Genomic DNA, 26,769 nt, shown 5'->3' with positions numbered 1-26,769 from the left:
ACATATTAATCATATACCTCATTAATGAGAGAAACGATTCATGATTTGCTTTAAATTATTTTTTATTAGTCAGCTCTTCCAGCTCCCTTTTGTAGGATATCTAAAACTTTTTACTTATGCCATTTAAGATATACTAAACACACAACACTGATAAAAACTACCGTATACCATAGCATTCCATCAATATATTACACATCTACATACCATGTTTAAAAGCCTGAATGGGCTTAGTGGTGCACATATATATATAAATATATGAATACTGAGCCATGATGCCAGGGGAGGCGGGAATGTATCTAGAACGCGACCATCATCTGAGTGGTTCAGACTTTACTCACAGTATCAGAGGCTGATGAACCCTCAACATTTACATTTGATATTTTTATCAACTAACATTTAGAGGCTTGTGTGGTTTAAGTCATCACAACATAAAAAGATGTATTGTCAGGGTCCAATACAGGGAAAATAAAAAGATGTCACGATAATGACGACTGGCTCACAGTGCGCCCGTCTGAACAGAAACCAGTTCTACAAAGCAGCTGAGAGCATTAATTAATTAACGTTAGCCGTTAGCGGCTAGTGGGAGACCCATTGACCGGGTGAGCTAGTTAACGTTAGCCGTTAGCAGCTAGTGGGAGGCCCATTGACCGGGTGAGCTAGTTAACGTTAGCCGTTAGCAGCTAGTGGGAGGCCCATTGACCGGGTGAGCTAGTTAACGTTAGCAGTTGGTGGGAGACACACTGCCCGGGTGAGCCAGTTAACGTCAGCCGTTAGCTTCTGGTGGGAGACCCACTGCCCGGGTGAGCTAGTTAACGTTCGCCGTTAGCAGCTAGTGGGAGGCCCATTGACCGGGTGAGCTAGTTAACGTTAGCAGCTGGTGGGAGACACACTGCCCGGGTGAGCGAGTTAACGTCAGCCGTTAGCTTCTGGTAGGAGGCCCACTGCCCGGGTGAGCTAGTTAACGTTAGCAGCTAGTGGGAGGCCCATTGGCCGGGTGAGCTAGTTAACGTTAGCCGTTAGCAGCTAGTGGGAGGCCCATTGGCCGGGTGAGCTAGTTAACGTTAGCAGCTAGTGGGAGGCCCATTGGCCGGGTGAGCTAGTTAACGTTAGCCGTTAGCAGCTAGTGGGAGGCTCACTGCCCGGCTGAGCTAGTTGACCTATCCAGTCACAATACCGAGACCTGGGCTTAGTGTATCGGTACCAGTGTTTAGTTGCTCACCGTGTGGGAGAAGCTGGGACAATCATTTAATTTTTTTAAACTAACAATTAACTTTAATCACAAACATAAATCCAAAGATATCGCTTTACTGAATTGTTATTTATTAATAAAATAACAATTTGTATACCAGCATGTTGTTAAAACTTCTTCAAAATGAACGGAATTAACTTGTTTTGCCCGGGATGGTAATGATACATCACAATTCAACTTTGACTAAAGTGTTGGCTTTCTTTAAGCAGGTTTGTGTCTCGCTGTCGTCCCTCACGATGTGCAAATTTACAACAGGAAGCACTTTAAAAGTGTGGCAGGAGCAGCAGCGGCCTTCTCTACGTCTCGCATGCACATGGTCGTTCTCTCGGACGCTCACAGTGCTGAGCGCTCCTGTGGCATTAACGTTAAATACTGACGTTTTACTACATACATACATACAACTGGCTATGCAAATATACCCATAAGGCGGTTGATGATTCTGCTCCAGCGATTATTCTTTGTCACTCCGGCTGAACACAAATATCTGTGACAACAAAGCTGACAGAAAAACGTAGCATGATTGGTGTTTGTGCGTGCGTGCGTGCGTGTCAAAGCCTAAATAAGTTCTCTTTAAATGTGTAATACTGACGTCAGTGTGACAATGAATGACGTGCTTGTAGCGTGCGTTGATTCTTACTTTTTGCTGACATTTCTCCCCACAAGTGACCTTTGTGACAGCGGTCGTGACCAGAACAGCCATTAAAACTCAAGCGTTTCAAGCAAGTTTGCGACCTGTTTATGGGGCTAAAATCTGTGTTTTTCAGTATCAAAAACAGGCCGTAAATTGCTGAGCCGAGTGGGTGGGTGGGTTACTGGCACAACACGCGAAATGTTTGAAACGCGGCGCTCCAGTTTATGCTGAGCCCTCCTGTGTGTGTGCGTGTGAGACGTTAACCGTGTGTTGTATAAAAGGCCTTGAAACCAAAGGTGTTCTCTCCGCTGTAGGCCACGTACAGGAATCCGTCCTCGTCCTTCTCCTTTTCGTACAGCTGCCCCATGGTGAGACTGCAACACAGGACACAAACAGCAGCTAAGCACCATACATCTGCCACATATATATATATACTGTATATATATATAGACCGATACAAGAGATCATTCCTGCCCAGTGCAATAACACTTTACAATAAATCATCCCTGGCTAAATAATGACAATAACAACCCTGTACTGCTGTGATGTTGCTGCTCTTCCTCTTCTCTTTTTACAAATTATTATTATTGTCTCTTTTGGAAGGTTATTCTTTTGTTTCAGTTTTAGTTTATTTAATTTAATCTAATATTTCTATCTCATTATATTGTATATAATGTGTATCTTTTTATTCTATCTATCTAAGCAGCCTCTCATGATGCCACGCCCCTCCCTGCTGATGCCACGCCCCCTATCCTTTGAATCCGAAAATATAAAATCTGCAACCGAAAAACATACTATGATAAATATCAAAAAATATATTTTAGTGAAGAATGAAAAAAAAAAAATTTAAACACTATCTTCAACCCCAAAATACCGTCCACTTATTTATATTTTGAGTACACTGTTGAATTTTCGGGTTGACATTTGTTTTTCAAATCGATCAAAACTTTTGGGCCTGGATTTGGCTCCAAACGCCATGTGACTAACCGGTGGTGCACGTTCGAATACATCAGAGCCTCCGCTAGCGTTGCTAGGAACACCGGTGCACATCGGAGGATTCAGGTTACAACCCTTGGAACGGCGCCGTGGGATCTGGAGTGCGTCTGCATTCCTGCATCCCACTCAATGGATCCATTATGATATTGGCGAGAGAGCGCGGGCTCGTGGCAATTACACTCACATCCACCTTTTATACGTGTGAGACAACAGCTCTCTTGTCTCATTGTCCGCTGGAGATACGGTGGTGGAATAAGGAGATGCTGGGTGACCTCTACAGAGTCACGCAGTATTCGACCGTGGTCATGTGACTTAGCATGGTAGCATAGTGCAGGGCTGCACGGGAGATTGTTATTACCCTTCAAGAGCCACGAGTGCAAACTTAAGTGTGTGGCAGCCTCCACAAGAGAAACGCGTCGGTATCGATGTGACGCGGAGTTCTGGTAAACGGAAACACAAACGGAGGACTGTTCGTTTTAGGTGGGAGTACCTGAACATGCCGCACGGGGACTGACATCTAAGTGACACACTTAGTCAGACTGAAATGGAATGATCGCGGCATGTGACGGTGAATCGGATGAGGAACTGGACTTGCTCGAGATCCCGACGGCGTCTCCTCTCCGTTATCAAATCGAGCCAATAGCGCCATTCGCATTCGCTGTGCTCCTATTAGCATCGCGCACAAATAGCGCAAGATCAGTACCCGCTGACTCGTACTGTGCTTTATTCCCTCGACTAAATAGGACCTTTATTTACTAAAACGCACATGACGACGTGAAGCTATCTGCCGACAACATGATTTACCGAGGGAATAAATCACGGGAGAAGCAGAGTAAAGTCGTCCCTGATGGAGGCGGAGGGTGGCTGCAGGTTTAAGGCACTTCCACGTGGAAGTGGAGAGTTTCGGGCCCAGGAGACGCCGAAGGCGGATGGAGCAGAATTCTTTCCCGTAGTGAAGTAAAAAAAAAAGAAGCCCATTACAAGACCAGGACCGGAAACGTAAGGTTCTTTGAGGACTTTTTACTGTTTTTTACTGTTGTTTTTTTTGTGCCGTTGCCATTTCCCTTTTCAAATGTTCTCAAAGTGAAGCGGCGCTCTCACCTGGACGGGGGGACAGTCTTGTCGACGAAGAGGAAGATGGCTTTCTCCGAAGGCAGCTGGATGCGCTTCCTGATGATCCACATGAACTGGGCCACCGTGATGTCAGAGGGCACCAGGTACTTCCTCTTGTCGATGTCCACTATCTGAGAGCCCGACACCTTCTCCACTATCACCTGCAGGCACCAGCGGTAACAGAGAGAACTGGGTCACGATACTGTGGGACGCCATCAGCCCTTCCTACAAGTGTGGCAACGGCTTTTTCAGGGGGCATTTAGAGGCGGGTGGGGTGTAATTAGCCATCGTGTGCCCACTACTCACCGGTACTCTGTCGGGGTATTTGTTGCGTATCTTGGCGGACTCCACACATCGGTGCTCTGAAGGAGAGACAGCGAAACACACACAGGAGGTCGGGATTAAACGGGATGAGAGAGGCCTCCTGGCAGCCCCCCCCCCCCCCCCCCCCCGAGCGGGACCAAGTCGGGGAGGGATAATCTGTTCCAAATCCCAACCACACGGCCGAGAGCGGGCGGAGGCCGCGGAGGTGACGGGTGATACCACGTGGGAGGGTGGGGGGGTGGGATGCATTTAGGTTCGGGCGCGTGGCAGGCTCCTATTAGCCCAGATAAGAGGTCTACTTTTGGAAAACGTCTCCAGCAGCAGAGCTCGGGGAGAAAAGAAGAAGTGGGGAGGTCAAGTGAAGAGGATGCGAACGCGGGACGCGGTTCTCTCATGCAGCCGCCCGGCAGTCTGAGCGATGCTGAATATTGATATTATCAATTAATTAGCGCGGCATGCGGTTAAAGATCTGGAACAAAATTTGAAGACAACACTCTCAAATGATGCGACGATACACGATCACTTGTCACCTCAACTAAATGTCTTGCTCTCATTGGTGTTTTTGCTAGAAGGGGTCGCTGTCTATGCTGTTAACCCATCACTCTGGAACCATGTACGGTTCCTGCACGCAGAACCCTAAAGCTGGAGCGCCTCACGGTTCCCGTAACGAACCCCATTACCAAGGGAATGGTCCTCTTTGAACATCCATTTCATCGTGGCCGGGACGCCGCACGGAGGCGTGATGGCGGCGGGAAGACGGCGAGGAATCCAGAGGGGGGGAAAAACGAGCGGAATCAGAACGTCAACAACGCCTCGCCGCCCGGAGCCTCCCTGCTGTCCGTGTCCCTGTCAGTGACGTCACCGTCCGGGAGCGCATAACCGCGGTGCCTTCGCGGTCTCCCGGAAAGAAATCGCCCTCCGAAGGTGTCCCACATTGGTTGGAGAAATACTGGTATTTTCCTTTAAGGAACAGTGCAGAATAATATATTACTTTGTTCAGTAAAGGTACTTCGTTCAAAAAAAGCACCGGCAGGTATTGGCATCAACACACAACCAAGTACTCATTATGCAGAACATTCCTGCATCAGGTTTATAATAGGATTATATGGATAAGAGGTATTTACGCATTAATATGTAAGGTACCTTAAAGGTTTTCAATGTGGAATTCAGAGCCTACGGCTCTCGCAACAGATAAGCCAATAGCTAGAAGCTAACCGTGCGGTCAAAGCTAACTGACCTAGATGGAACCGGAGGGTGGCGCATAATCCGCTGATGTATTAATATAATAATTACCTATTCGCATGAATCAGAAATGTAACCAGTAGTCATCAAGTTATCAAGCAATTGTACTGAAGGAAAAAGTAGAATATTGTCTAAATTAAGTGAGAGGGAGCGGATCCTTTGTCATCAGTGGTTCCCGCCGTATAACAGCGTGTTAGCATGATGAGCTAGTCACACACACACACACACTAAAAGCATACACACTCTGATTACAACACACGCCGACAAAGAGAGATTTCATCCTATGTTGATGATATGATTTTTTTATTCAAGTAATGTATTCTTTTGTGTCTTTGTGAAAAAATGTGGTAATTGTATGTACAAAAGGAACATGTGATGTGCTAAAAGGGGAAGGTGCCCCCCGAGGATCCAGATGTTTACTCACACTGAGTGAGCAAAACTACACAAGTGTCCGTAAAATGTTGGCAAAAATACTTCAAAACCGTGATTGCTTCTACTTATAAAAAAATTAATAATTATGTAAAATAAAATTGTTCATGTATTTGTTATTTTTTTAAATCTCTAAACTGCCAAATCATCACATTAAAGTTATTCAAATGATGAATGTGATGAGTGGGAAAAAAAGCTTCCGGAGCGAAACAACAAACGTCCTACTGTAACGGAATCCCCTGAACGCGGCACAAAGCTGCCACCGGCAGCCATGGTAACCGCGCGACGCTAGCTAAGCCGAAACACGGCGCGGTGTTCGGCGCTGGACCAGCCGGGAGGCCGACGCGAGTAGCCCGCTGGGGCTCCACGTCTTACACTTATCGAGCCTTAGTCTTCGTTTGTTACACTTGTTTGTCGCCCGCGAGCGTTTCCTCGCGCTCCTCCCCCGGCGGGACTCGACGGTAACTGAATGTAGCTCGTATGCTAGCTGCTAGCTAGCTAGCCAGCCAGCTAGCTGCACACTTGATGCTCCAGCGCGCCAGTTCTAACTCTACGTCTATCGATGGCTTTCTATGACGTCTATTCTCACCCGGCTTTGATTCGGTACAAGACGAGTGTGTGCACGAAAGCGACGCTGTTTCTGCTCGTTGTTTTGTGCCTCACCTACATCTCACCCCTGCTCGTTGCCTACAGGAGCCACGGTACAGTAACCCAACGCACGTCCAACCCCCCCCCCCGGGGCCACTAAATGCCTCGTGGTGTGTAAACGTGACGTGGCGGCTCGTGTTGTTTCAAACAGGTTTCTGGATAAAAAGAAGCACCTACGAGGAACAACCGGATGTGAGGTTCCAGTACCAGACGCTGCTGGTGGCAGCGACCAGTCCTCGGGGAGACTACGTGGCCTGGAGCACCTTCCCCCGCCTCAACGACATGCTGGGGGCCAACCTGCGCATCCCGTCTGTCTCTGTGAGAAAGCACCGTGTGTCCCCCACCTTTCCCTGCATGACGATTAAATGATTAATTTCGCAACATCAGGGGCTGTCAAACTGTTCCAACGGCGCGTCTTTTCTCTGACGTGTGTCTAAAAGGTCAGAGAAGATGACCACAACCGGGACGGGAAGTCTGATCTCCTGATTTTCCGACTGCAGCTACCCATAAAGCCGGAGGAGCAGGTGTACAGCGTCCAACTGCTGCTCACCTTCAGCTACAAGCTCTTTGTGTGTATCGCTCACCGTCCAGGGCAGCCTCACTCGCTCAAAGTCGCCCCGCTGAACTAAAAGAGTCCTCTTTGTTTGCCCCAGCGGATGTCCACGGTGGTGATGCAGAGCCTGGCTTACGTGCAACACTCCTCACCCGTCCCCGGGGCGAAGCTGTCGGTCAGCGGAGACCTGAGGCTGATGCAGAGGACGCCGCTGCCTCACCGCGGGCTGCACGACGTCTACAACGTGAGCGTGCGCCCGTGCGCTCCTGCTCTCGCCGACCAGGCGAAAAGGGCCGTTTTAGAAATGGGGGAGAAGCGAGGCTGCGATTGGATGAATGAGAATGGAACAAAGATGCTCTTCTCATAAGTCCAGGTCCTCCTCGCTGAGTTGTGGTGTTTTCTTTTTCCTTTTGATTGACATGATCTCGTGCCGCCCTCCCATCACATCCTAGATCCAATGTCCTAATACTGTCTGGATGTAAAAGGGAAATTTAAACAAATATTTTAAAATTGATCCGCCGACTCATCTTCAAGGTGTCTTTCTTTTACTCAAGGTGTCGGTGATCGACGGCTCCAGCCCCTTTGCTAGTGCGTACAACCTGGACGGCATCATCCGCCGCTACCAGGAACGAAACCGTAAGTCAACAAGAGCATCTCATTGGAGTTTGCTTGGACGTCACCGGCTCCATCGTGGGTGCCGTAGAACATAAAAGGCGTTTCTCCTCCCCGCAGTGACCACAGTCCTGTCCTGTCCCATGCCGGTCTGGACGGTCGGCCGCGCCGCCGGTTCTCCCTTCCAGCTCGACGCTGAGATCCGGTACCCCATGGAGGTCATTAGATATCCTTTTAAAAAAAAAAATGAAAACGTCTCTGTGTACGACGCGTTCCTCGATGCACGAGGCACTGCGGGGGGGGCTCATCGATGTGGGGGAGCCGTCTCATTCATATATACACTCTATGCTTCTCTAAAATAGCCTGAAATACTTGTGCACGAGTAGGTTAAATCGCGGGCCGAACACCACAAAGGTGCTTTACGAAGCAACCAGGACATCGTCATCCTTCATGTCTCAGTGACCGAATAAGACATCCTTTAGCCTCCTTTGTTAGCGATGAGAAACCTGAGTAAACAGAGCTGAAATGAGCGTTGTTTACTTTGTCTGGTCGGTTGCCGTCTTTTGGCTTCTTCTTCAAAAGCAACAGGATCCATTCATGTCACGCTGAGAAATCGGGCGAGGCCGACGCCTTGTGTCCACAGGTAACCTCGGATGCAGCGCTTTGCAGATCTTTGTTTCGATGTTCAGGATTCGGTTCCCGTTAAGCCTCCTCAACCTCCTCCCACCTATCGCCCCGGCTTCTGGGAGACCGTCAAACACGCCTGGATTCAGTACGTCAGCGTCCTCCTCGCCTTCCTCTGGCTCTCCCAACGCGTACAGAGGTTTGTCTTCCAGAACCAGGTCCTCCCCACCGTGCCGGTGCCGGCGGGGAAAGCTCACCTGTCGTGATGCTGCTCTCGACCTCCCGTCTCAACCCGGGGGGGGGGGGGGGCGGTTGGCGATGCTAATAGCCGCTGGCGAAACGCAAAGATGTGTCCTTCCAACTGGTTTAGGAGGTGATAACCAACCAAGATCTCGCCGTAGTCCCTTAATAATTTGTTTCAATGTGTTTTTCACGTGTTGTTGAACCTCTACAGGAAGCACGTCAGTACTCACGCCGGAAAAAACGCATTTCTTCTGGCAGATTTCTAGAAATTGCTGACCGATTTTCTATATTTTTACCGTTTGTATGTTTATGACAACTTAGTCGTGGGATTTATTGCGGATGAGCTCATTGGTTGTTTCTGTGTTGTTCGCAGCGTTGGTGTTGGACAATAAAAACTAAAAAGTACATTTGCATGACATTAAATTGCAGTGATTTCATTTTACTTCACGTTTATAAGCACTAGAAGAATCGGCGCGTGGCCGTTCATGGGCTTTGGCTACTGTTTTATACCTCCTTGCTTTCTTTTTTTCTCAAGTCAAGAGATTCAATTGTAGTCAAAGCAGAGAAAACGGTTGAGTTATTTAATGTATAACAGGAATAATATAAAACTGAGAACTTTGGCGGAGTTTCTCATTTATTTCCTTTTGTAATGTGTTTTGTGGAGGAATAAACTTCAGCGTCATGGTTTTAATTTCCCCTCTGACGCACTCTCGTGTGTGTGTGTGTGTGTGTGTGTGTGTGTGCGTGTGTGCGTTCTGGACCTGTACCACTGTGTTAGCTCATCTAAGCCGCCACATCCGCTAATTTGGGTTGGACCAAACGCTGCGGCGAGGCGCGCCCAGCGCGTTCCACTACGTCACTCCCCCCGTCTGTCAGAGGGCTTCACGCACAGACGGATGGAAACAAACTGCCATTCAGCCGATTAAAACACGCACAACGGCGTGAATCAAATCATGTTTGGGATCATCGTAACATCCGCCATTAAAGGAAAAGGGTTCACCCAAAATCTAAAGCAACAATTCTTTGTCAGACCCGGATTTAAAGGGGCAGATTAGGCCGTCTTTACCAGGCTCTCCCACACTGGGCGAAAAAAATAAGCAAAACCCATAGGAAACATATCAACAAGATCTGAAGGAAATGATCTGTTAGACAGAAAATCACTCGTCACGGAGGAATACCTCAGAAACCCAAGGTCGCTCCATTAGGAGGAAAACCCCAAATGCTATAAAAAGGCTCAAGGCTCATTCTCAGGGAACATTTAAGTGACATATTTCACCGGAAGGAGTTTTTTTCCACCCGTTGTTATATGGACGCTTTGCTAACATGCGTTTGCCACGTTCGGGCTAGTCAGATTAGCACGTTAGCATCGCCAGCACGACGTCATCGGTTTAGCTGGTGATGGCTCACAAAACGTCTCATCTGACAAAGTGATATGTTTTTTAAATCCCAGGTTTTAGGCCGTATCCTCCGGGAACATTTAACTCCGCAATCGCGTTATGACTCAAAATGCCGTGGTTGCATTTCTGTCCGTTTTACAACCAGGCTGCAGAAGCACCGTCGCCCTCCGCCCGTCGCCTCCTCATCCAGCTGGCGTTTACTGCTGACCAAAGGCTTCTGGCTCGGCGGTGGAACAGGAAATGACAATGGGGTTGTGTTTATTTGTTTTTCACGAGAACCAGCTGCATCCCTCTGTGGGCGTCGTGTTGTTTTGCCCTGGATGAACGTTGTGATCGACATCAGTGCCTTTTCGGCGGATTTGCCAGGCGAGATCGCCCCAGGTTGACCTTCGTTGATCTAAATGTGGAGGAGACGGCGAAAAAAATGCACACCGTTCCTTTGCTCCGAGCAAGTTAACTCCCTTCTTCACGTGGAGACCTTAAATCGTTCTGCTTCTGCCACGTCAGGGTCAAATACACAGGACACTTGAGACGCAAGACAAACGTCGCCACATATTTCACCACTACGTGCATCTCGCTCGTGGGCTTTTGGTTTGCGACCGAATTGATGCAGATTGAAATGAGCCGAAGAAGCGTCTCAGCTCAGCGTGTTAAGGCCGACCCTTTGGGTGGTGGTGGGGCGTCGATGCCAGCTGACTACGTCCTTCACGGAGTCTCACGGTCCCGTTCTCACAGCACAATGCGGCCGTTATTAACAGGAAGAATGTTTACGAGAGAACGGAGCAGATTGAAGAGCTTTCGTGGGAAGAAATGGGTAAATATGAGCGCTTGCACAAGCACGCAGAGGCTTGTGGCAAAGACTCCTGTAGAAGTGGATCTTTGTAGAACAGAATCCCTTTGTGTTCATCTGCAACGCCGCATTCATTAAGACACACGTCACTTTATTTAATACGCTGCCTGCAGGTCGCTGCGTCGTGCCGGACTCCCAATAAGACATTTAGGCCATGAAGACGCTCATCTAACGTTACGTGGACTCTGCGTGAGGAGGAAGAGGAGGCTCCGCGTCGCTAAATACCAACTTTTACCAATCTTTTAAAATGTAAGGAGCAGAAAGTAAAAAGTCGCCTGAAAAATAAATACTCCAGTAAAGTATAGATACCCCAAAATTTCTACTTAAGCACAGTAACGAAGTATTTGTACAACAAAGTTGTGGCGGAAAATACGGGTCGAGTCGAGTGTTTCCCATCGGCGCATTTTCTCACTGTACTGCTGCAACACTGTGTCCGTTACTCCGTCACGTGACTCCCCCTGTCACGTGACGCCTGTGCCCGGCTGCACGTGGGTTCCACGGCGTGTGTGTTGGTGGGAATGAGAGGGCGCCACAGAAAGGAAACGGTTCTCGTTCAATAACGCACATGATGAGAGGCCAAACAACACGTCATCTGTTGCGTGTAAACATGTTGATGCGGAAAGACTTTTTACGAGATCACCGCGTGTTTTGAGTTTTGCGACGTAATACAAATGTCTGTTGTTTATTAATATCTAGTATTAAAAAGAACGGAGAGTACAACCCCATCGCCCCCACTATCATGTACAGTAATCCGGTGTACGGTAAAATACTGTAATCATTTTGTGATGACATTGTTTATAGTGCGTGTTATTGTGCACAAATCATGTATGTTAGAATATTTGAACCGCTAGAAATGATCCACAGTCAGTGATCACTTGACACACGCTTCACTATTACAACCACACGATATAAATTAAATGTAAGGTTAAAAGTTTTTAACGTCATAGTTTTGGGTCGCTTTATAAGCGAGCCCCGGCCCCCCTCCATCCCCTCCCGGCCCCCCTCCACCCCCTCCACCCGGGGCTTTATAAGCGAGCCCCGGCCCCCCTCCACCCCCCCCCCGGCCCCCCTCCACCCCCTCCACCCGGGGCTTTATAAGCGAGCCCCGGCCTCCCGCCCTCCCTCCCTCCCCGCGCAGCATTCAGCCCCGCAGGAGCCGCTGGCCACGTCTCCGGACCCGGTGCCAGTACCCGAGCGGCGACGCGCGTCCACGGGGCACCGACGGCCGACGGTAAACGGTAAGTGAGGGGTGAGGGGGGTGAGGGGTGAGGGGTAACCAAACGAAGGGGCGAAACCCGCCCCGCTTTCCTCTTCTCTTCGGCCGGGACTTTTTGTTTTCGTCGCCTTGGCGATTCGCGCGAGACAGAGACAGCGTCCCCGTCCTGCGGGACCTTCGGCCGCCAAATGCGCCCGTTAAGAGCGAGAGACGCGCGTAAAAAGCGCCCGTTGATCCAGATGTGACCCGCCGGACGCGGAGGTGGAGCCGTTTTCCTCTGCTGCGCGTTGCACCAGCAGCCTGTGACCTCGTTACGGCCCCGACCTTCTCTGCAATGACCGACGACCACCCAACTGAAGGCGTCCGAGCCCGAAGCGTCGGAGAGGCCGAAAGTCCGCCGGCCGTCCGAGGCCGTTGTTTTGGGAGAAGACTGCCTGCCTGTAGAAGTTTGTTTATCCTCTAAACACGCGACTCTCTGCAGCTGTGCGACGTTTGGACAGCTGAGCCCCAGCAGCTTTCCTGCTTTTGTCCTCTTCAGATTCACGCAGGACAACAAAAGCAGCAGTGTGTTGTGTAACGTTTCGCACCGATAACGAAAATGAACCATTTCCTTGATTGTCTGATTTAAAATGGCGAAAAAAACCACCAGTTTCCCCCCCAGAGGACGGAGGCATCCTGTATCTCCAACCAACGAATTTTATTTATAGGGCACTTCTAAAGGGCTTTAAAGGATCCAAATAACCCGCATACGAGCAAAAGTAACACAACAAACAAGCAAAAAGATTAAAAAGGCAAAGAAATAAAAGATCCAATGCAGGTGACTTTACTCGGCCAAAGGCCACGGCGAACAAGTGGGCGAAACTGTAGCCTCAACCACTGCGTTGCTGTATCAGAGAACCTAAGACGGATGTGGTCTGGGTTCTGTCGGTACCACCTCGGGTTCAGCCAGCCTGCCGCGGGCCGCTCGGCCAGTGCGTCATGATGATGAAGAAGGAACTACAGGTTGACCCCGGGGCGACCCCTGAGGTAGCGGGAAGAGATGTGCTCGTATCGAAGTTCCCTCAGTAAATATTAGACATTAAACGTACGCCTATGGCCTCGCAGTCACTCCACACACTTTGGTTACTGATTAATTGAGGACAGACATCTGAGACAGACAATTGAGACAACATCAGTTATTCGACAGCTAAGGAGTTAGTCATTCAAGAATTTCATTGGCGCAATATGCAGAATATGGGTTACAAGGGTGAACCAGTCTCCCAAGTTCCGTGAATCGGAACCAATTCATGACGTATTTGGAGATAATATCAGATTACAGCTTTATCGTCACATTACAAAAATGTATTTTAAGAAAATACATGAAAGGGAATTGCACATGTGATTGATTGAAAAAAAGCAACGGAGTGGCCGAGCGAGGGAGACGGATCTGCTTGGGGTGATGTCTGGTGTTTACCTCCGTGTCCGTGAGGAACTCTTGTCGGAGCTTCTTCAATGAGCACAACAGATTATGGAACGCGGGGGATCTGGGTCTCCCCCTGGAAACGCCAAAGGACCGTCCCAAACTCTCGTGTCTTGTCGTTGGATTTATTCTGAGGCTAAGCGGGGCGTCCCGGCCGTTGATCCAACCCTAAAAAAGGTTTCCCCCTCCCACGATGGGCTTGGAGCTCTTTCAGGCTTTCCCCCGCTCTGATGCTCTTAAGAGGATGTTATCACCTGGCACCGGAGATTTGGGTCTCTGGTCAATGATAGATTAGCAAGCCCCCTTTTTTTTAAAATACGCTCGGTCTTTCTGTAGCTTTTAACGTTGGAAACCAACAGGAGGTATCTCACTCGTGTCCACGGCTCGGGGGGCCGGTGGGCCCAGGGACGTCCCATAAACTGGTTTGATGGTTCCTGCTGAAGATGGGAATTGGCGTCACGCTGCCTTCTGGAACGGTTCGTCGGAAAAACTTAGCACGGTTTTCTCACAGCCTATTGGTTTAATTAACGAATAAGACAGAAGTGCTAACAAACGTCTTTTTTATGGGGCCATCGTGGGTGTTGGATGCGGCTGCAGCATCGGACCAACAGGGGGTGACGGTGTTTGTGAGATCCCCAGATTGTTGCTGGCTGATAAATGAACCACACCCGGAAGCAGCGCTGATGAAAACGTTCCGTTGCAACTGGTCCGACGTTTCCTAAAAAAGATAAAACAAACAAAAAATGTTACGTCATGTTTAATGAAGAGAGAGATGCAGGCAGAGCATTTAAAGGCAGTTTTACTGTTGTTTACTCTACAAATTAGTTCAGTAGTTTTGTTTAAAACAATAGTACCTGTCGGTATATTATTAGTGTAATGCTGCTTATGCTTCAACTGTAAAAGAAAACAGTGTGTGTGTGTTGTCGGCTTTATGTACGTCACTCTCGGTTATTACGCACAACATTGTTTATCTCATTTGCAAAATTGGCAGCGTAATGCCAAGAAAAGAGAGACTCCTAAAGGACAGGGAGTATATCCTACTGTCTTTTTATATTTATTCATTTTATTATTAATATTTTTCTTTCCCTGAGCCATTTTTGAGCACCCGCCCCCCCCAAATGTTACACAGCAGGAGTGCACATCGCACACCGACTCAAAACGCTGGTTCAGCCTCGCGGCCCGAGATCAGATGACACGGGGAGTCCTTCACGTTGGATGCTGAGACACTGTTTCCTTTGTCCCATCATTTGAGATTATGTGTGTATGAAGGCTCAGGTAGTACTTCCGTATATTACCCGTGCAGGGCGACCCCCCCCCCCCCCCACCACCACCACCACGTAGGCCCACTTTCATCACATCCATTCCATGTTATCGCTCTGATAGACATTATAGGTACACTATGTTGTATGTATTATACACTATGTCCCTGACAAATACACACTAATAAGATTTAAGCGATGAATTAGAAAGCACAGACCTGTGTCAAACCAGAATTTGAAATACTTCTAAATAAAATGTAGGCATACGTGTAGGCTATGAGTGCAAAAGTGCAATGTAAAACAAAGTCAACAATGGATGTACTGTGGTATAGTTGTACTTTAGACCGTACAAATGAACAAGCCTAGCCTTGTCAATGGTGTCACTGGAAAACATCCGACTTGAAACCTCGCGGTTGATACTCAAAAGTGAGACGCTCTTGGCTCATTGTTGACCAAAAGGTACGTTATAGTTAACTATAGTTAATTTTAAAAAGCGTCTCTCTGCAGAAGCTACCGTTACAGGTACCAGCAATCCTGAGGGCCGCCCACATGTTTGGCAACGTTTCTCTTAATTTCTCCTCATACAAAGAAAGTTAGCAGTTCCAGAGTGGTCGTGGTGGCTTTTGGCAAATCGGGGAAATTCCGCATTTCCTTCGCCAGTTCCCTCCCGTCCGGGTCCGACCGCCCACCACAGCTCAGGGTTTGACTGAGTGCTTCACACTCACTTTGTGAGATTAGTGAAGTTCGCCAGCACTCCAAACGTTTTTACGTTTGATTCGAATCGCGGTTCACGATTGCCGATTCATGTCATGGACGATCTGGGTTAATTTAGAACCATTTGATTCGATTCAATTCAGGGACTTGAAATTGATTCAAGTTTCTGAGATCCCTGTTGTTTCTTGTAAGGTTTAAATTAATTATGGATATTATAATCAAGCAAACAACAATTAATGGCAAATGTATTCACCTTTTATTTGAATCAAGTGCCATTTTCGATGTAAACATTACACAATAATTACTCAATGTTTGGATCAATTCACAGAACCCCGGATGTTCAACCACATTGTCGGGTCGCACGTCGTTACAGATAAACTTGTTACTGTGATGGTGAGTTTGGTGCTGGAGGCCTGAGGCGTCTGCAGAGCTGCAGTTACCTGCTGCTGCTGCAGCGGTGACGCTGCTCGAGGTCCTGACGGTCGGCGTTGTTTAATCCCACGGCGCCTTAATAGACGGCCGGAAAGATTCGTCGTGTTTCCGTGGTTTTTTATTTGTCTTCTACATATTCTACAAACAGCGACCGACTTATTTAGAACACCTCCGTGTTTGCAAAAGCCCAAATGTTTCCACTGGACCAATAAGTTGGTTTGTAAACGTCTCGCTCGCAGTCGTCTCCTCCACGCCGTGTTTAGTTGTTGTTGAGTTTCGCGCGGCGGCCGCTGCGTACCGATGACGTCACAGACAGACTGAATCAGTAACGTTTAACGCGTCTAAAGTGCTAAAAAACAAACAAACAAACACGCGTCCACACCACTTTTGTACTTAAATCCAATGTGCGGTTTCCAAGTATCGATACAAATCGATTATGTACCATCTCAATCGATTTGTAATCGATATATGTCGTCCGGAATGCCAATTTGCGGAGCACAGATCGATTCAGTTGGATCGCAGGAATATAAATCGATTAATCAATTTAGTGAATGAATCGTTACCCCCCAGTTTTTCTTGAATAGATTTACCTGCTGCATGCTCCGTGTCTTCGGTCTGTGTTTCACTGGCTGCTGTGCCAGGTGTTGCCAGGTGTGCCAAGTGTGATCCTAGATGTCCCTTCACCTGCAGCTGCATTGAAGCACAGACTATAACCAGATCAGTGAAGTTCTTTAAAATGATGAAACGATCGAGGTTGAAAGTCGTTTGACAAGTTCAGTTTTTACCTAAAAACAGTCTGGAAACGGCGCAAATGAGCAGTTCAAATAAATGTTAGCTTGCTAAGGAGAAGTAGACAGGCATAAACACACTATACGCGCTCTTAACGGACCCTCTTTGCGCTTTCTCTTTGGGAAGGTACCATTTCATAAAGAGGGGGGCGGGATCAAAATATTATAAATATTGAGAATACTATTAACTAAGAGTCAAGGTTGGAAATGTCTTATGTTAGTATATTTAAAAATAAACCTTCCCCCACACCTTATTTACATAGTTATGGTCGACAGGGTCCATTTTTTTTTGTGTGTGGCGTGAGTGCGTGTGAAAACATGCAAAAGCGTGCGTCACGTGGCGGACCGATGAAAGCTGGCGGCTCTGCTGATTTCAGGTTGCTCTGTGGTATTGACGAATGCGCAAAGTACTTGTCAGTGGTGATCAAACAGCCGTATAATTATGGCAATTCTTATTTCAAGCATTAACCTGCTCAGAACCAGAATTAAAATCGCATTAACAAGTTTTAATACCTTATTAAGATAATTAAGGAATGCAACACTTGAAACAAGGGAAATGCTCCACCATTAAAACTACCTGGTAAGAAGAAATATCTTGTCGGACTAAAAGCAAGTTATATTGCCCTGATTTTAGATATTTTATCTTACTTAGATTTTAATGTTTGCAGTGTTGAACCTCAAATGTATGTTTTCCATTGTTAAGTGGGCTGTTTTGGGCTTTCCGTGTTTAGGGACCCGGTTAATCAGGGTATTCCAGGGGGACCTCATCCTTTCCAAAACGCCTGTGTCCAACAACCTTTCGATTGCTTTTGCTATCCCTACAGTTTGTTCTTCCCTTAAGGGGTACGGAGGACGGTAAATTGGGACCGGGCCAGGACCACTGGGACTACTGGAATCAATCACACATCAGCTGCCCCTTTTGTCCAAAATTTGGCAAGAAAATCTAGCATGAGTTGTGTGTTCTCATGGTCAGTGTTTTCTCTACCATGTGTGCGGCTTATGTCTTTCTCTGGTATGAGTTTTACTTCAAATGTGTGTGCAATACGGTACATATCATTGGCTTGAGAGTAATGTAGGTTAACACTTTGGGTGGGAACCCAGTCCGTGGCGTCAACCCCTGTCTTAATCATTGGCCTCATGTTCTTAGGTTCTCCTCCGCTTGGAATGAGCAAGGTGATGTGAGGAGCCGATGCCTCTTGTAGCGCATATATAACTTGTAAACCAGAGGTTAGTTCCTTGACCGTGGCTGCTACACCTTGTTTCCCCACATAGATCTCGCAGACTTTAACCGTTGGATGTCCATTCAAACTCCGGTCCATCCCACAGGATATCACAGTTCTCATCAGGAGACAGCGAATAGTTCATCGTGCGATGTGAAGGATCCACCGGTGGTTCGGTCGGGTGTAATACCTTGAACCACGAGCCCCAACAGTGATCAGTCTCATGTAGATCAGTTTGATCATAGTCTTCCACTCTCCCCCACCAGACCTCTGCCTCGTTACTCAGTGTTTGTTGGAGCTTGCAGCAACTGGTGCCTCTAAGAGTGGAGCGTGGATAGAAAGTGGCCACGATTGACCCAAAAATCCAATAACTGGCACAGTATTCCTTGATTGTGGCAGTGTTGTGTATATTGTGGAATAACATTTGACATTTGTAATCTCTTCCATTGATTTTCAGAGTAACCATGGGTTCTGGAAACAGGTTACCATCGGGCATTTGATCTGGGCACCCCATGGCATTTGCTGTAGTGTGTATGGTGCTTATGGTGGATAGACATCATGAGGTGGGTTGGACTGAGTCCTCTGGCCCTTAGGTGATCGGGGGCATGCGTTTGACCAAAGTACAGGCTGCCCACAGTTGAAACAGTTCTTATGTTGTCTAAACTGCCCCCCATTCATTTTACCTCTGCCTTGGTTGCCCCCCTCCCCACTGTCTTCTTCGCCGTGGAGGAGTGAACGCGGCCTGTGTGTAAGGGAAGGGAGGGGGATCTGGATAAGGTCCACCTGAGATGGCGCTCACTCTTACCCTGGTTCACCTTTTCTCTGCTTTCCCCCAGTCGTGTTTTTGCCAATTCTAACTAGATATTGTGTAATTCTGCCATTTATCATATTCTTACGGTACAGATAGTGTTTAATCAGTGCTGACCAAGCATCGAAGTCCATGTCAGATAAACTAAGGATTCCTTTGTGGGGGAGTTGGACCTTTACTGTCCCCAAAACAGATGTATCACGGCTACTGGTACCGGTGCACGACGAGACCCAAAAGCATGACTCAGACCAAGATGGAAGGAACTAGTAGGTTTTAATCAATCGGGCAGACAAGGTCTAAACCGGGAGATCTGTCAGAGGGGCAAACAAGTCCGAGAGGGGCAGGCAGGGAATCCGTAGACGGGAACCGGCAGAGGTCAGAACCAGGGTGACAATCAGGAAGGCAAACAAATCCGAAAGGGGGCAGGCAGGGTCAAAACAGAGGTAGACCGGGGTAACTTGGAAAACTCTGCAAAACACACGAGACAATCTGGCAGGGAACAAACGAATGTGACGGGCTTAAATAGTGAGTGGCTGATGAGGGGATGTGCTTCAGGTGAGGGCAATGAGCTGATGATGTGGGAGGATCTGAAATGACAGGGGAGTTAGATAACATGCAGTGAAGATTAAATTAAACATGCAGTGAAGATGAAAATAAACTATGATGTGGTCTATTGTGTGACAAGATGACTCCATAGCGCCGAGCTTCACCTTCTCGGGATATTGAAGTCTGAGCTTTGGCCAGAGCTTAGCAACCCAATTATTTTCCATTATTATTTTTCACACGCACTCACGCCACACATGCAATTTTTTACGCAAAACGAGCCCATTGCCTTGCAACGCACGCAACCATAAGGTCCGCTGTGCGGGGTTGTCGTGCCCCCCCCCCCAAACACATATGAAATGGAATTTCAACATCTGGCCCGGGCGTCATGTTTACTTGTTTTAATGATGGTATTTTTTTCACCAGGGTTTTATTTAATTTAATTTTGTTTATTAATGTTGTTGATAGAGGGCCCCCCCCACGACTTTGATGCCCTAGGCGGTCGCCTTGATCGCCTCTAGGAAGGGCCCGCCCTGTACCCGTGGATTCTCATGATGCAAGAAAAATCCCTTTTTCCTATTCATATCCTTTTCTCTCTCTCTCCCTTTACCCTCAGGCCAGGGTTCTGCTTCAGAAGCTCAGCTCCACCAAGGACGGTAAAGAGAAAGACCTACATTGAGTCCCGAACACAGGCAGTGATCCTCAGCCATCATGCTGCGCTGCAGAGTGAACCTCAGCACCATGATCTTCCTGGTCATCCTTCAGGGGGCAGCGGTGGTCCTATTCTGCGGCTGGTATGTCCAGCTCAGTCCCTGCGGCTCTGCTCCCCCCAACGACAAAGTTCACGTTCTGCTGTTGTCCTCGTGGCGATCAGGCTCCTCCTTTGTGGGTCAGGTGTTCAGCCAGCACCCATCTGTCTTCTATCTGATGGAGCCGGCATGGCATGTGTGGACCAATATCCAGAAACACGGTGCGCGGGTTCTCCGAATGGCAGTAAGGGATCTGTTGCGAAGCGTATTTCAGTGTGACTTTTCCGCGATGGAGGCCTACCTGTCAGAGAAGCACCAGGTGTCCTCCTTATTTATGTGGAGTCACAGCAGAGCACTATGCTCCCCGCCGGCCTGTCCTCTGACACCACGTGGCCAATTCAGCAACCAGACTCAGTGCTTCAATGCATGTGGTACCCATGGCCTGCAGGGGGTGGAGAAGGCTTGTGGCACCTACAGTCACGTGGTACTGAAAGAAGTGAGATTCTTTGAGCTGGAATCCCTCTACCCGCTCTTGCAGGACCCAAGCCTAAATCTCCACATCATCCACCTGGTCCGAGACCCTCGGGCTGTAATGCGCTCCAGAGACGAGTTAGCCAAAGCCTTCAATAGTGATAGCGCCATCGTCTTGGAGCAGAAAAACATACCAGCGGCAGAAGTGCAGTACCAAGTCATGCAGGAGATCTGCCGAAGCCACATCCGCATTAATGAGAGGGCCATGCTGAAGCCCCCCCCGTTTCTAAAAGGCCGTTACAAGATGATCCGCTATGAGGACGTGGTGCGCAACCCACTTGAGGAGATAACTGCCATGTACGAGTTTGTGGGTCTGGAGACGACCAGCCAGTTGGCGGAATGGATCTACCGAGTGACTCATGGAAAAGGAAGAGGCACCAAGAAAGAGGCCTTTGATATCACCTCGCGGAATGCCGCCGACGTCTCCGAGGCTTGGCGTACCACGCTGCCACACAACAAGGTCAGACGCATCCAGGAGGTGTGCAAAGGGGCCATGTCGTTGCTCGGATACAGGACTGTTAACAGCGAAAAAGAGCAGAAGCGACTCGACTTTGATCTACTGGTGCCACAGGAACCTTACCAGTTCAGCTGGCTGCCAGAGAAAACAGACCGTCCAAGTGACGGTTAATTCGAATATCAAACACACCGCCAGACTTTGTTTGACCGACGTCTGTGTGCTTTAAAGCAGGGGTGTCAAGCTAATTCCAGGTTCTGGCCAGATACCGCCCAGCGGATATGAAAGAAGCAGAAGCGACTGCATGCTTCGGCTCCCCGATGAGGACCTGTCTGTAATTCTCACAATAGCAAAGTCATCCGGTAGTTTGATATATGGGCTTTAAAGGGTTTAATTGCGGTATACTTGTGTAATGACCGCTATCTGAGATTAACCAGCAAAATTGTAGGGAGGAGATTTGCATACATTTGGGACTAAACAAAACACTGTACGGTTCCCTTTTTTAACCTGGCATCTGTTTGACTGTCTGTGGGATAAACTTTGCTTCATTTACTTGCATTACTTGAGTTTATTCATATTTTATCTTAATTCATGGAATAATCATTTTTCCTTAACTAAAAATAAAAAGAATTAGATCAAGATCCACCCTCAAGCTCCACCAGCATGTAGCCTATTGCATCAAGTGTGTATTATTTGGTACAATCGTGTGTGCATTCTGACCTCATGATCATAAAGGCCCACATGAGTGAAATTGTAGGTTATTTTGCATGTATGTATTTCTGCTGGACTATTCAGTAACTTATTTGCTGTTTTTCTTTGTCTTGTGTTGCACTTGCTTGATGTTTGACTGGGTTAGGAAAGTTGTTGTCAGCCAGCCAACTAGCCAACAAAGCTACTGGCCGCCAACTCTCACGGTTTCCCCGTTTGCATGAGAAGCAGAGCGGCTGCACGTAAACTTGCCATTAATGAATCGTGGACGGTGAGGCGTTGAAGACGGCAATGTGTACGTCCCCCTGTTCAGGATTCGTAGGTGGAACCGGTAGACAGTTAGGTAGACGTTGTAGTCAAAGGACCTGCTGTGAAGATGGACAACTGACCAACATCAGGAAGAACGTTTGTTTTGTACTTTGTTGTTAGGTATAGAAAAGATTTCTATTGGCCCTAAACTAGCGTGGCCGGCCGCAACACAAGATCCAATCACTGTGAAAGGGAAGAGCCTTTTCCCCAAATTGACTGACAAGTGGGGTAGTTCATTCCTTGTTTGGGACAGGGCACAGAATATATATGTAACCGCCTAAATGTGCACATTAATGTCAGCACTTGATTATATAATTGTTCCACATGACATGACAACAGTGTTGACGTTATATAAGAATGTATGTGAATTATTATCATAACTGTGTAGGATACAGCATGTTCAGATAGACCTGTCAGAACCCCCAGCCAGTTGGTTTCTCCCAATTAGCCCAATTGACTGGAAGGCTGTATAAAGAGGGGAAACGCCAGGAGGGTTTGGAGTGAAGGCACCTGCAGAGAGGTTGAGGTTGTTGGGTTCCTTTTGTTTATTTATGTCCATTAGAAGTGTTCGTTTTTTCTGTTTTCCTGAAGACCACCAAGATAATAAAGCGGAATGGTTAATAACATCCCAGAGCGCTGAGTTTTCTTGCCTGCACCTCATCCCAACGCAAACCTCAGTGAGTCCTTGACGCCTGTGTAGGCGTTGGCCTCAAAGGCGCCACGTCACAATCACATACAGCGATGACATTACAATAATGTAAACATAACAAACAAAGCGTGAGTGTTGTGTGGTGCTTGCCGTGTCTCCAACTCTCAAGCTTATCAGACCTGTGTCTCAACTCCGGCAAGGACGACGACTGCGTCAGCAGACGTTTTTTCTGCTAGCTAGCGGCTAAACCAGCAAGTCAATTTTTCCAAATCGTGTCAAACATCAACAGTACAACACAAAACAAAGCAGACGTCCTCTTTTACCTGGACCTTTTCTTTTTTCGAGACCTAAAAAAATGCGTCCGCGTAAAAGAGGACGCCTGCTCACCCGAGCTAAACTAGGCTAAGCTACTCGTGTTAGGGTGAGCTTGGGGGCGTTCGTGTTTATAGTCACATTTGCTAACCTGTCGTTCTTTGAACTCTCTGAAAAGTTTGCGGTGTCTGTCTGATGAAGGCGCTTGGCCATATTTGAAGTGTTCACTTCCTTTTTGAAGCAGGTTTTACAGACTGGTCTGTGTGTCTCGATGGATGCTTTCCATCGCAGTCTACATGAGGACACGTCTCCCCCGATAACTCACCGTGAGTGACGGCTGCACAGTCAATGCGTGCGGGCAGCCTGACAGGGAGCGGAACAGTGAGTAATGAAGTACCGGTAGGCTACTAAAAATATTCAAGATCGCATTGTCTTCAACGTAAGGGTACCGCGGTACCTTTCTAGTACCGGTACAGCATGCAACATTAGTCCCAGACAAGTCTTAATATCGCGTTGTTTTCAACGTAAGGGTACCGCGGTACCCATCCATCCATCCATTGTCAAACCGCTTATCCTGCACACGGGGTCGCGGGGGGGGCTGGAGTCCATCCCAGCCAACTTCGGGCGATACAGGGTTCATCCTGGATTGGTCGCCAGCCAATCGCAGGGCTACACAGAGACACACAACCATTCACACTCACATGCACACATCTACGGGCAATTTAGAGTCCCCAATCAACCTGATCCTCTGAGCATGTCTTTGGACTGTGGGAGGAAGCCGGAGAACCCGGAGAGAACCCACGCAGACACGGCTAATGCCCCCACCTCCTGGCCCCAGATCAGCAGAAGGTATCGTGGCTGACTCGAGGGACTAAAACAAAGGGACTTTATTTTCTTAGTTACAACCTTAGGTATCCCTGGCTTTTTCAGGGTCAGCGCATTTTCAGCAGGAAAGGCTCTGCGCAGCTGCTGCCATTTGCTGTCAGTTCAGTCCCTTTGAATCCAGATCGTTTGAAGCTGGGCGTCATGCCGGCGTCCCCCGAAGGCCCCATCGGCCCTTCCAGGGGACTTTTGATCCCCAATGACGCTCCCACAGAGTATGTAGTATGTAGTGGATCGACATCTGTCAGGAAGCTCCCTTAGGTTGTCAGCGCGCCGCTTAGCTCGATGTAGTGAATTTTAATCTGCAAGATTCACTCAAATACTTTCAAAGGGTGCAACAACCTTTTCCCCCCCCAGGTTCATTTCAGGTGTGTGTTTGGCCATCGAAATCATTTATGACTTTACTCCTTCAACCTTCGAATTTCAATGTTTATTTATTATTAATTATTAATAACTTGTTTCAGGAGAGTACCTCAGAACAATGCTTGGGGAAGACCCGACCCGTGTTCCTGTGAGCAGTTAGTAAAAGCGCAAACACAGCAGGACAGTCAACAAGGCAAATTATTCTGCGCTTTTGGAATGAAGCCATTAATCACGTTGAACATGTAGGGTTATGTTGAGCCAACACAGAGGCCCGCAGTCCTAAGAAGGGCAATTCTATTGATCCTTTCAACTTTGACAAAGGCGGTGAAAACCAGATCACCTCTTTCCAAACCTTAGCTTTCACCTTAAAAGCATTTAGCATTTTCATGTTTATTGGCGGGTACATGAAGGCCTTTAGTGAGTTAACATTCCTTGTGGACAGTTAGCTCAGTGAGTAATTCATACAATCACACTATATTCAATAAGCAATGTGTACAAAGTCTACTGATGGATTCAGATTCAACAAAGTACAGTGAGTCTACTGTGTTGCGAGACGGACGGTCCTTAAAAGTTAATATTGACGAAGATGAGTCTGTTTCTTTGCTCTGATAGTCTTCCTGAGACGTATGAACGTAAGCATAAGAACACATGGAACCAAGTGCTTTGCTTGGTACATTGTGTGTTCTCAGTGTGTGTGTTTGTGGGTACAGAGATGTACACACAATGTGGAGAGCGGAACTGAGCAATACAGTGTTGGTCGGATAGAAATGATCCGGAACTCTGATGTTTTACTCACAGATTCTGCTACTGACTGGACTTGGATGAACTGAGGTTGTGCACAGCGATGCTTCGACCTCCGGCAGACGTTTGCATGTGAATGTGCGCTGACCTGCAAGGGGTGTTTCTTCTCTGGAGGATGAATCAAATGTTTTTTGGAGGAAAAGGAGCCGTGGCTGAACAGATCATATGTTGACCCCCAAGCAATGTAAAACCTATGAAACCGTCTACTGGTGTGTTTGGTGTTCAAGCAGAAACTTAACGGTACTAACGGATGCAATAAACATTTACATGGAGCCCGTGTTTGTGTCTGTTCACTGAGAGACACGGAAGCAGGTTTTCTCCACGAATAGCAGATGACGGCAGCAAACAACACGTTGTGGCGCCATCTGTCTGCTGGTGGGAACATCTCCACGGAACACACGAATATACACACATGTACAGCATGTCGGCGCTGATCGGAAAAACTAAAAGAGCAATAGTTTGGAATCAATCATTTTTACTAACCGCACTCATCACAAGGTTTTCTGAAGTAAGACGATCCTCCAAAACATAATTCAATGGCAATCCTGCCACAGCATCCGCATACATTTGTATTTATACTTAAAACACATTGTACATAGATCAACATTTACAAAGACCGAGAGCTAGATGCCTTTTGAACAACTAATTGAGCTTAATACTCAAATATTTACTGTGTGTAAATAAATGCATGAGGTGCTGTAGATTATGACACTAAAGTATTTGTGAATTCAGGCAAATGAATTCTGTCCCAGTCAAAGCTAAAATTAAGATGGAAGGAAAAAAGGTATCTTTCTCATGTGGAAGGTGGGTGCAGGTGTTATACCAGTTCCCTCGTTGTGTTACCGCCCCCCCTCCCTCAAAGGGTCTGTCTGAAGGGGATTCCAAACCATTGGGCCCTTGAGCTCCGAACTGCTAAAGGCCTGTGCCTTGTTTAAGCAGAGCTTCCCCTTTCAGCAAAATCTTTGGTGGAGCTTGAAGTCTCAGTCAACATAAAGAACCGAGGACTTGCCCCCTTAATCTTATTGTTGTTTTTTCCAAATACATACTGATAACATGGGGCAAAGCTGCTTAGCAAAACCCTGTAACAGTTCTTCTAGTTCTACAAGATGTCTTTAGAAAACCAATTGAAAATTCCATGAAAAATATTCAATTGAATGCATTTTGCATAGCCTGAAATCCCAAACAGCAAATAGAGGATCCCCCAGGAAGGCTATTTGTACAGAACAACATGCATTCTGCATTATGCATCAGAAAATCAAGAGCAGGTTCGCCTCCTAATGGCTCGGTTAGAAGCCATAAAGCTTTTTGGAGGCAAAGTCCGGATTTAAATCTGATTGAGATGATGTGGCATGAAGCTCAAACCATCCTTTAGAATTACAGCGATTCTGCAAAGATGGGTGGGTCAGGAGGAGGAGGGGGGCACGACCAGCTATTAGGGTTGAGGGGCAATTACCTTTTCATGGAATCATCATTCAAAAAAAAATGCGTTTTGTATTTGTTATCTTTGCTTTAATGATCAGAAACATTTTGTGGCGAATATGATAAAAAGTAAAAAAAAACAGGAACGCTGCAAATACTTTTTAACGCACTGCATATTATATATTGTATATATTCCCTACATTCCCTCCCCTCCTCGCCTCCTCCCCTCCTCGCCTCCTCGC

The 26,769-nt window shown here is 47.5% G+C and overlaps 3 protein-coding genes across 4 annotated transcripts; 2 read left to right on the top strand and 1 right to left on the bottom strand.

Moving 5' to 3' along the window:
• Window positions 1-35: 35 nt before the first annotated feature.
• Window positions 36-5,376, bottom strand: LOC144390775 (gamma-aminobutyric acid receptor-associated protein-like 2). Its single transcript, XM_078097166.1, has 4 exons — window positions 4,994-5,376; window positions 4,296-4,351; window positions 3,978-4,150; window positions 36-2,254 (listed from the first exon to the last, which is right to left on the bottom strand). The coding sequence occupies exons 1-4, from the start codon at window positions 5,025-5,027 to the stop codon at window positions 2,140-2,142; spliced, it is 378 nt and encodes a 125-aa protein (XP_077953292.1). The 5' UTR covers window positions 5,028-5,376; the 3' UTR covers window positions 36-2,139.
• Window positions 5,377-6,035: 659 nt separating this feature from the next.
• Window positions 6,036-9,087, top strand: LOC144390771 (transmembrane protein 231-like). Its single transcript, XM_078097160.1, has 7 exons — window positions 6,036-6,685; window positions 6,784-6,950; window positions 7,073-7,201; window positions 7,286-7,429; window positions 7,740-7,821; window positions 7,918-8,023; window positions 8,525-9,087. Exons 1-7 carry the CDS (start codon window positions 6,547-6,549, stop codon window positions 8,685-8,687), a joined length of 930 nt encoding a protein of 309 aa, XP_077953286.1. The 5' UTR covers window positions 6,036-6,546; the 3' UTR covers window positions 8,688-9,087.
• Window positions 9,088-11,989: 2,902 nt separating this feature from the next.
• On the top strand, window positions 11,990-22,727 carry LOC144390770 (carbohydrate sulfotransferase 5-like). Of its 2 annotated transcripts, XM_078097157.1 has the most exons (3): window positions 11,990-12,149; window positions 18,457-18,562; window positions 19,967-22,727. In XM_078097157.1, exon 3 carries the CDS (start codon window positions 20,062-20,064, stop codon window positions 21,256-21,258), a length of 1,197 nt encoding a protein of 398 aa, XP_077953283.1. In that variant the 5' UTR covers window positions 11,990-12,149; window positions 18,457-18,562; window positions 19,967-20,061; the 3' UTR covers window positions 21,259-22,727. The 2 variants fall into 2 exon arrangements, with proteins under 2 accessions (XP_077953283.1, XP_077953282.1); XM_078097156.1 differs by lacking the exon at window positions 18,457-18,562 and having other exon boundaries at window positions 11,996-12,149.
• The last annotated feature ends 4,042 nt before the right edge of the window (window positions 22,728-26,769 follow it).

This window comes from Gasterosteus aculeatus, chromosome Y, assembly GCF_964276395.1.
Source record: "Gasterosteus aculeatus chromosome Y, fGasAcu3.hap1.1, whole genome shotgun sequence".
Taxonomy (NCBI): Eukaryota; Metazoa; Chordata; class Actinopteri; order Perciformes; family Gasterosteidae; genus Gasterosteus; species Gasterosteus aculeatus.
This window is presented reverse-complemented; position numbering and strand designations above follow the sequence as displayed.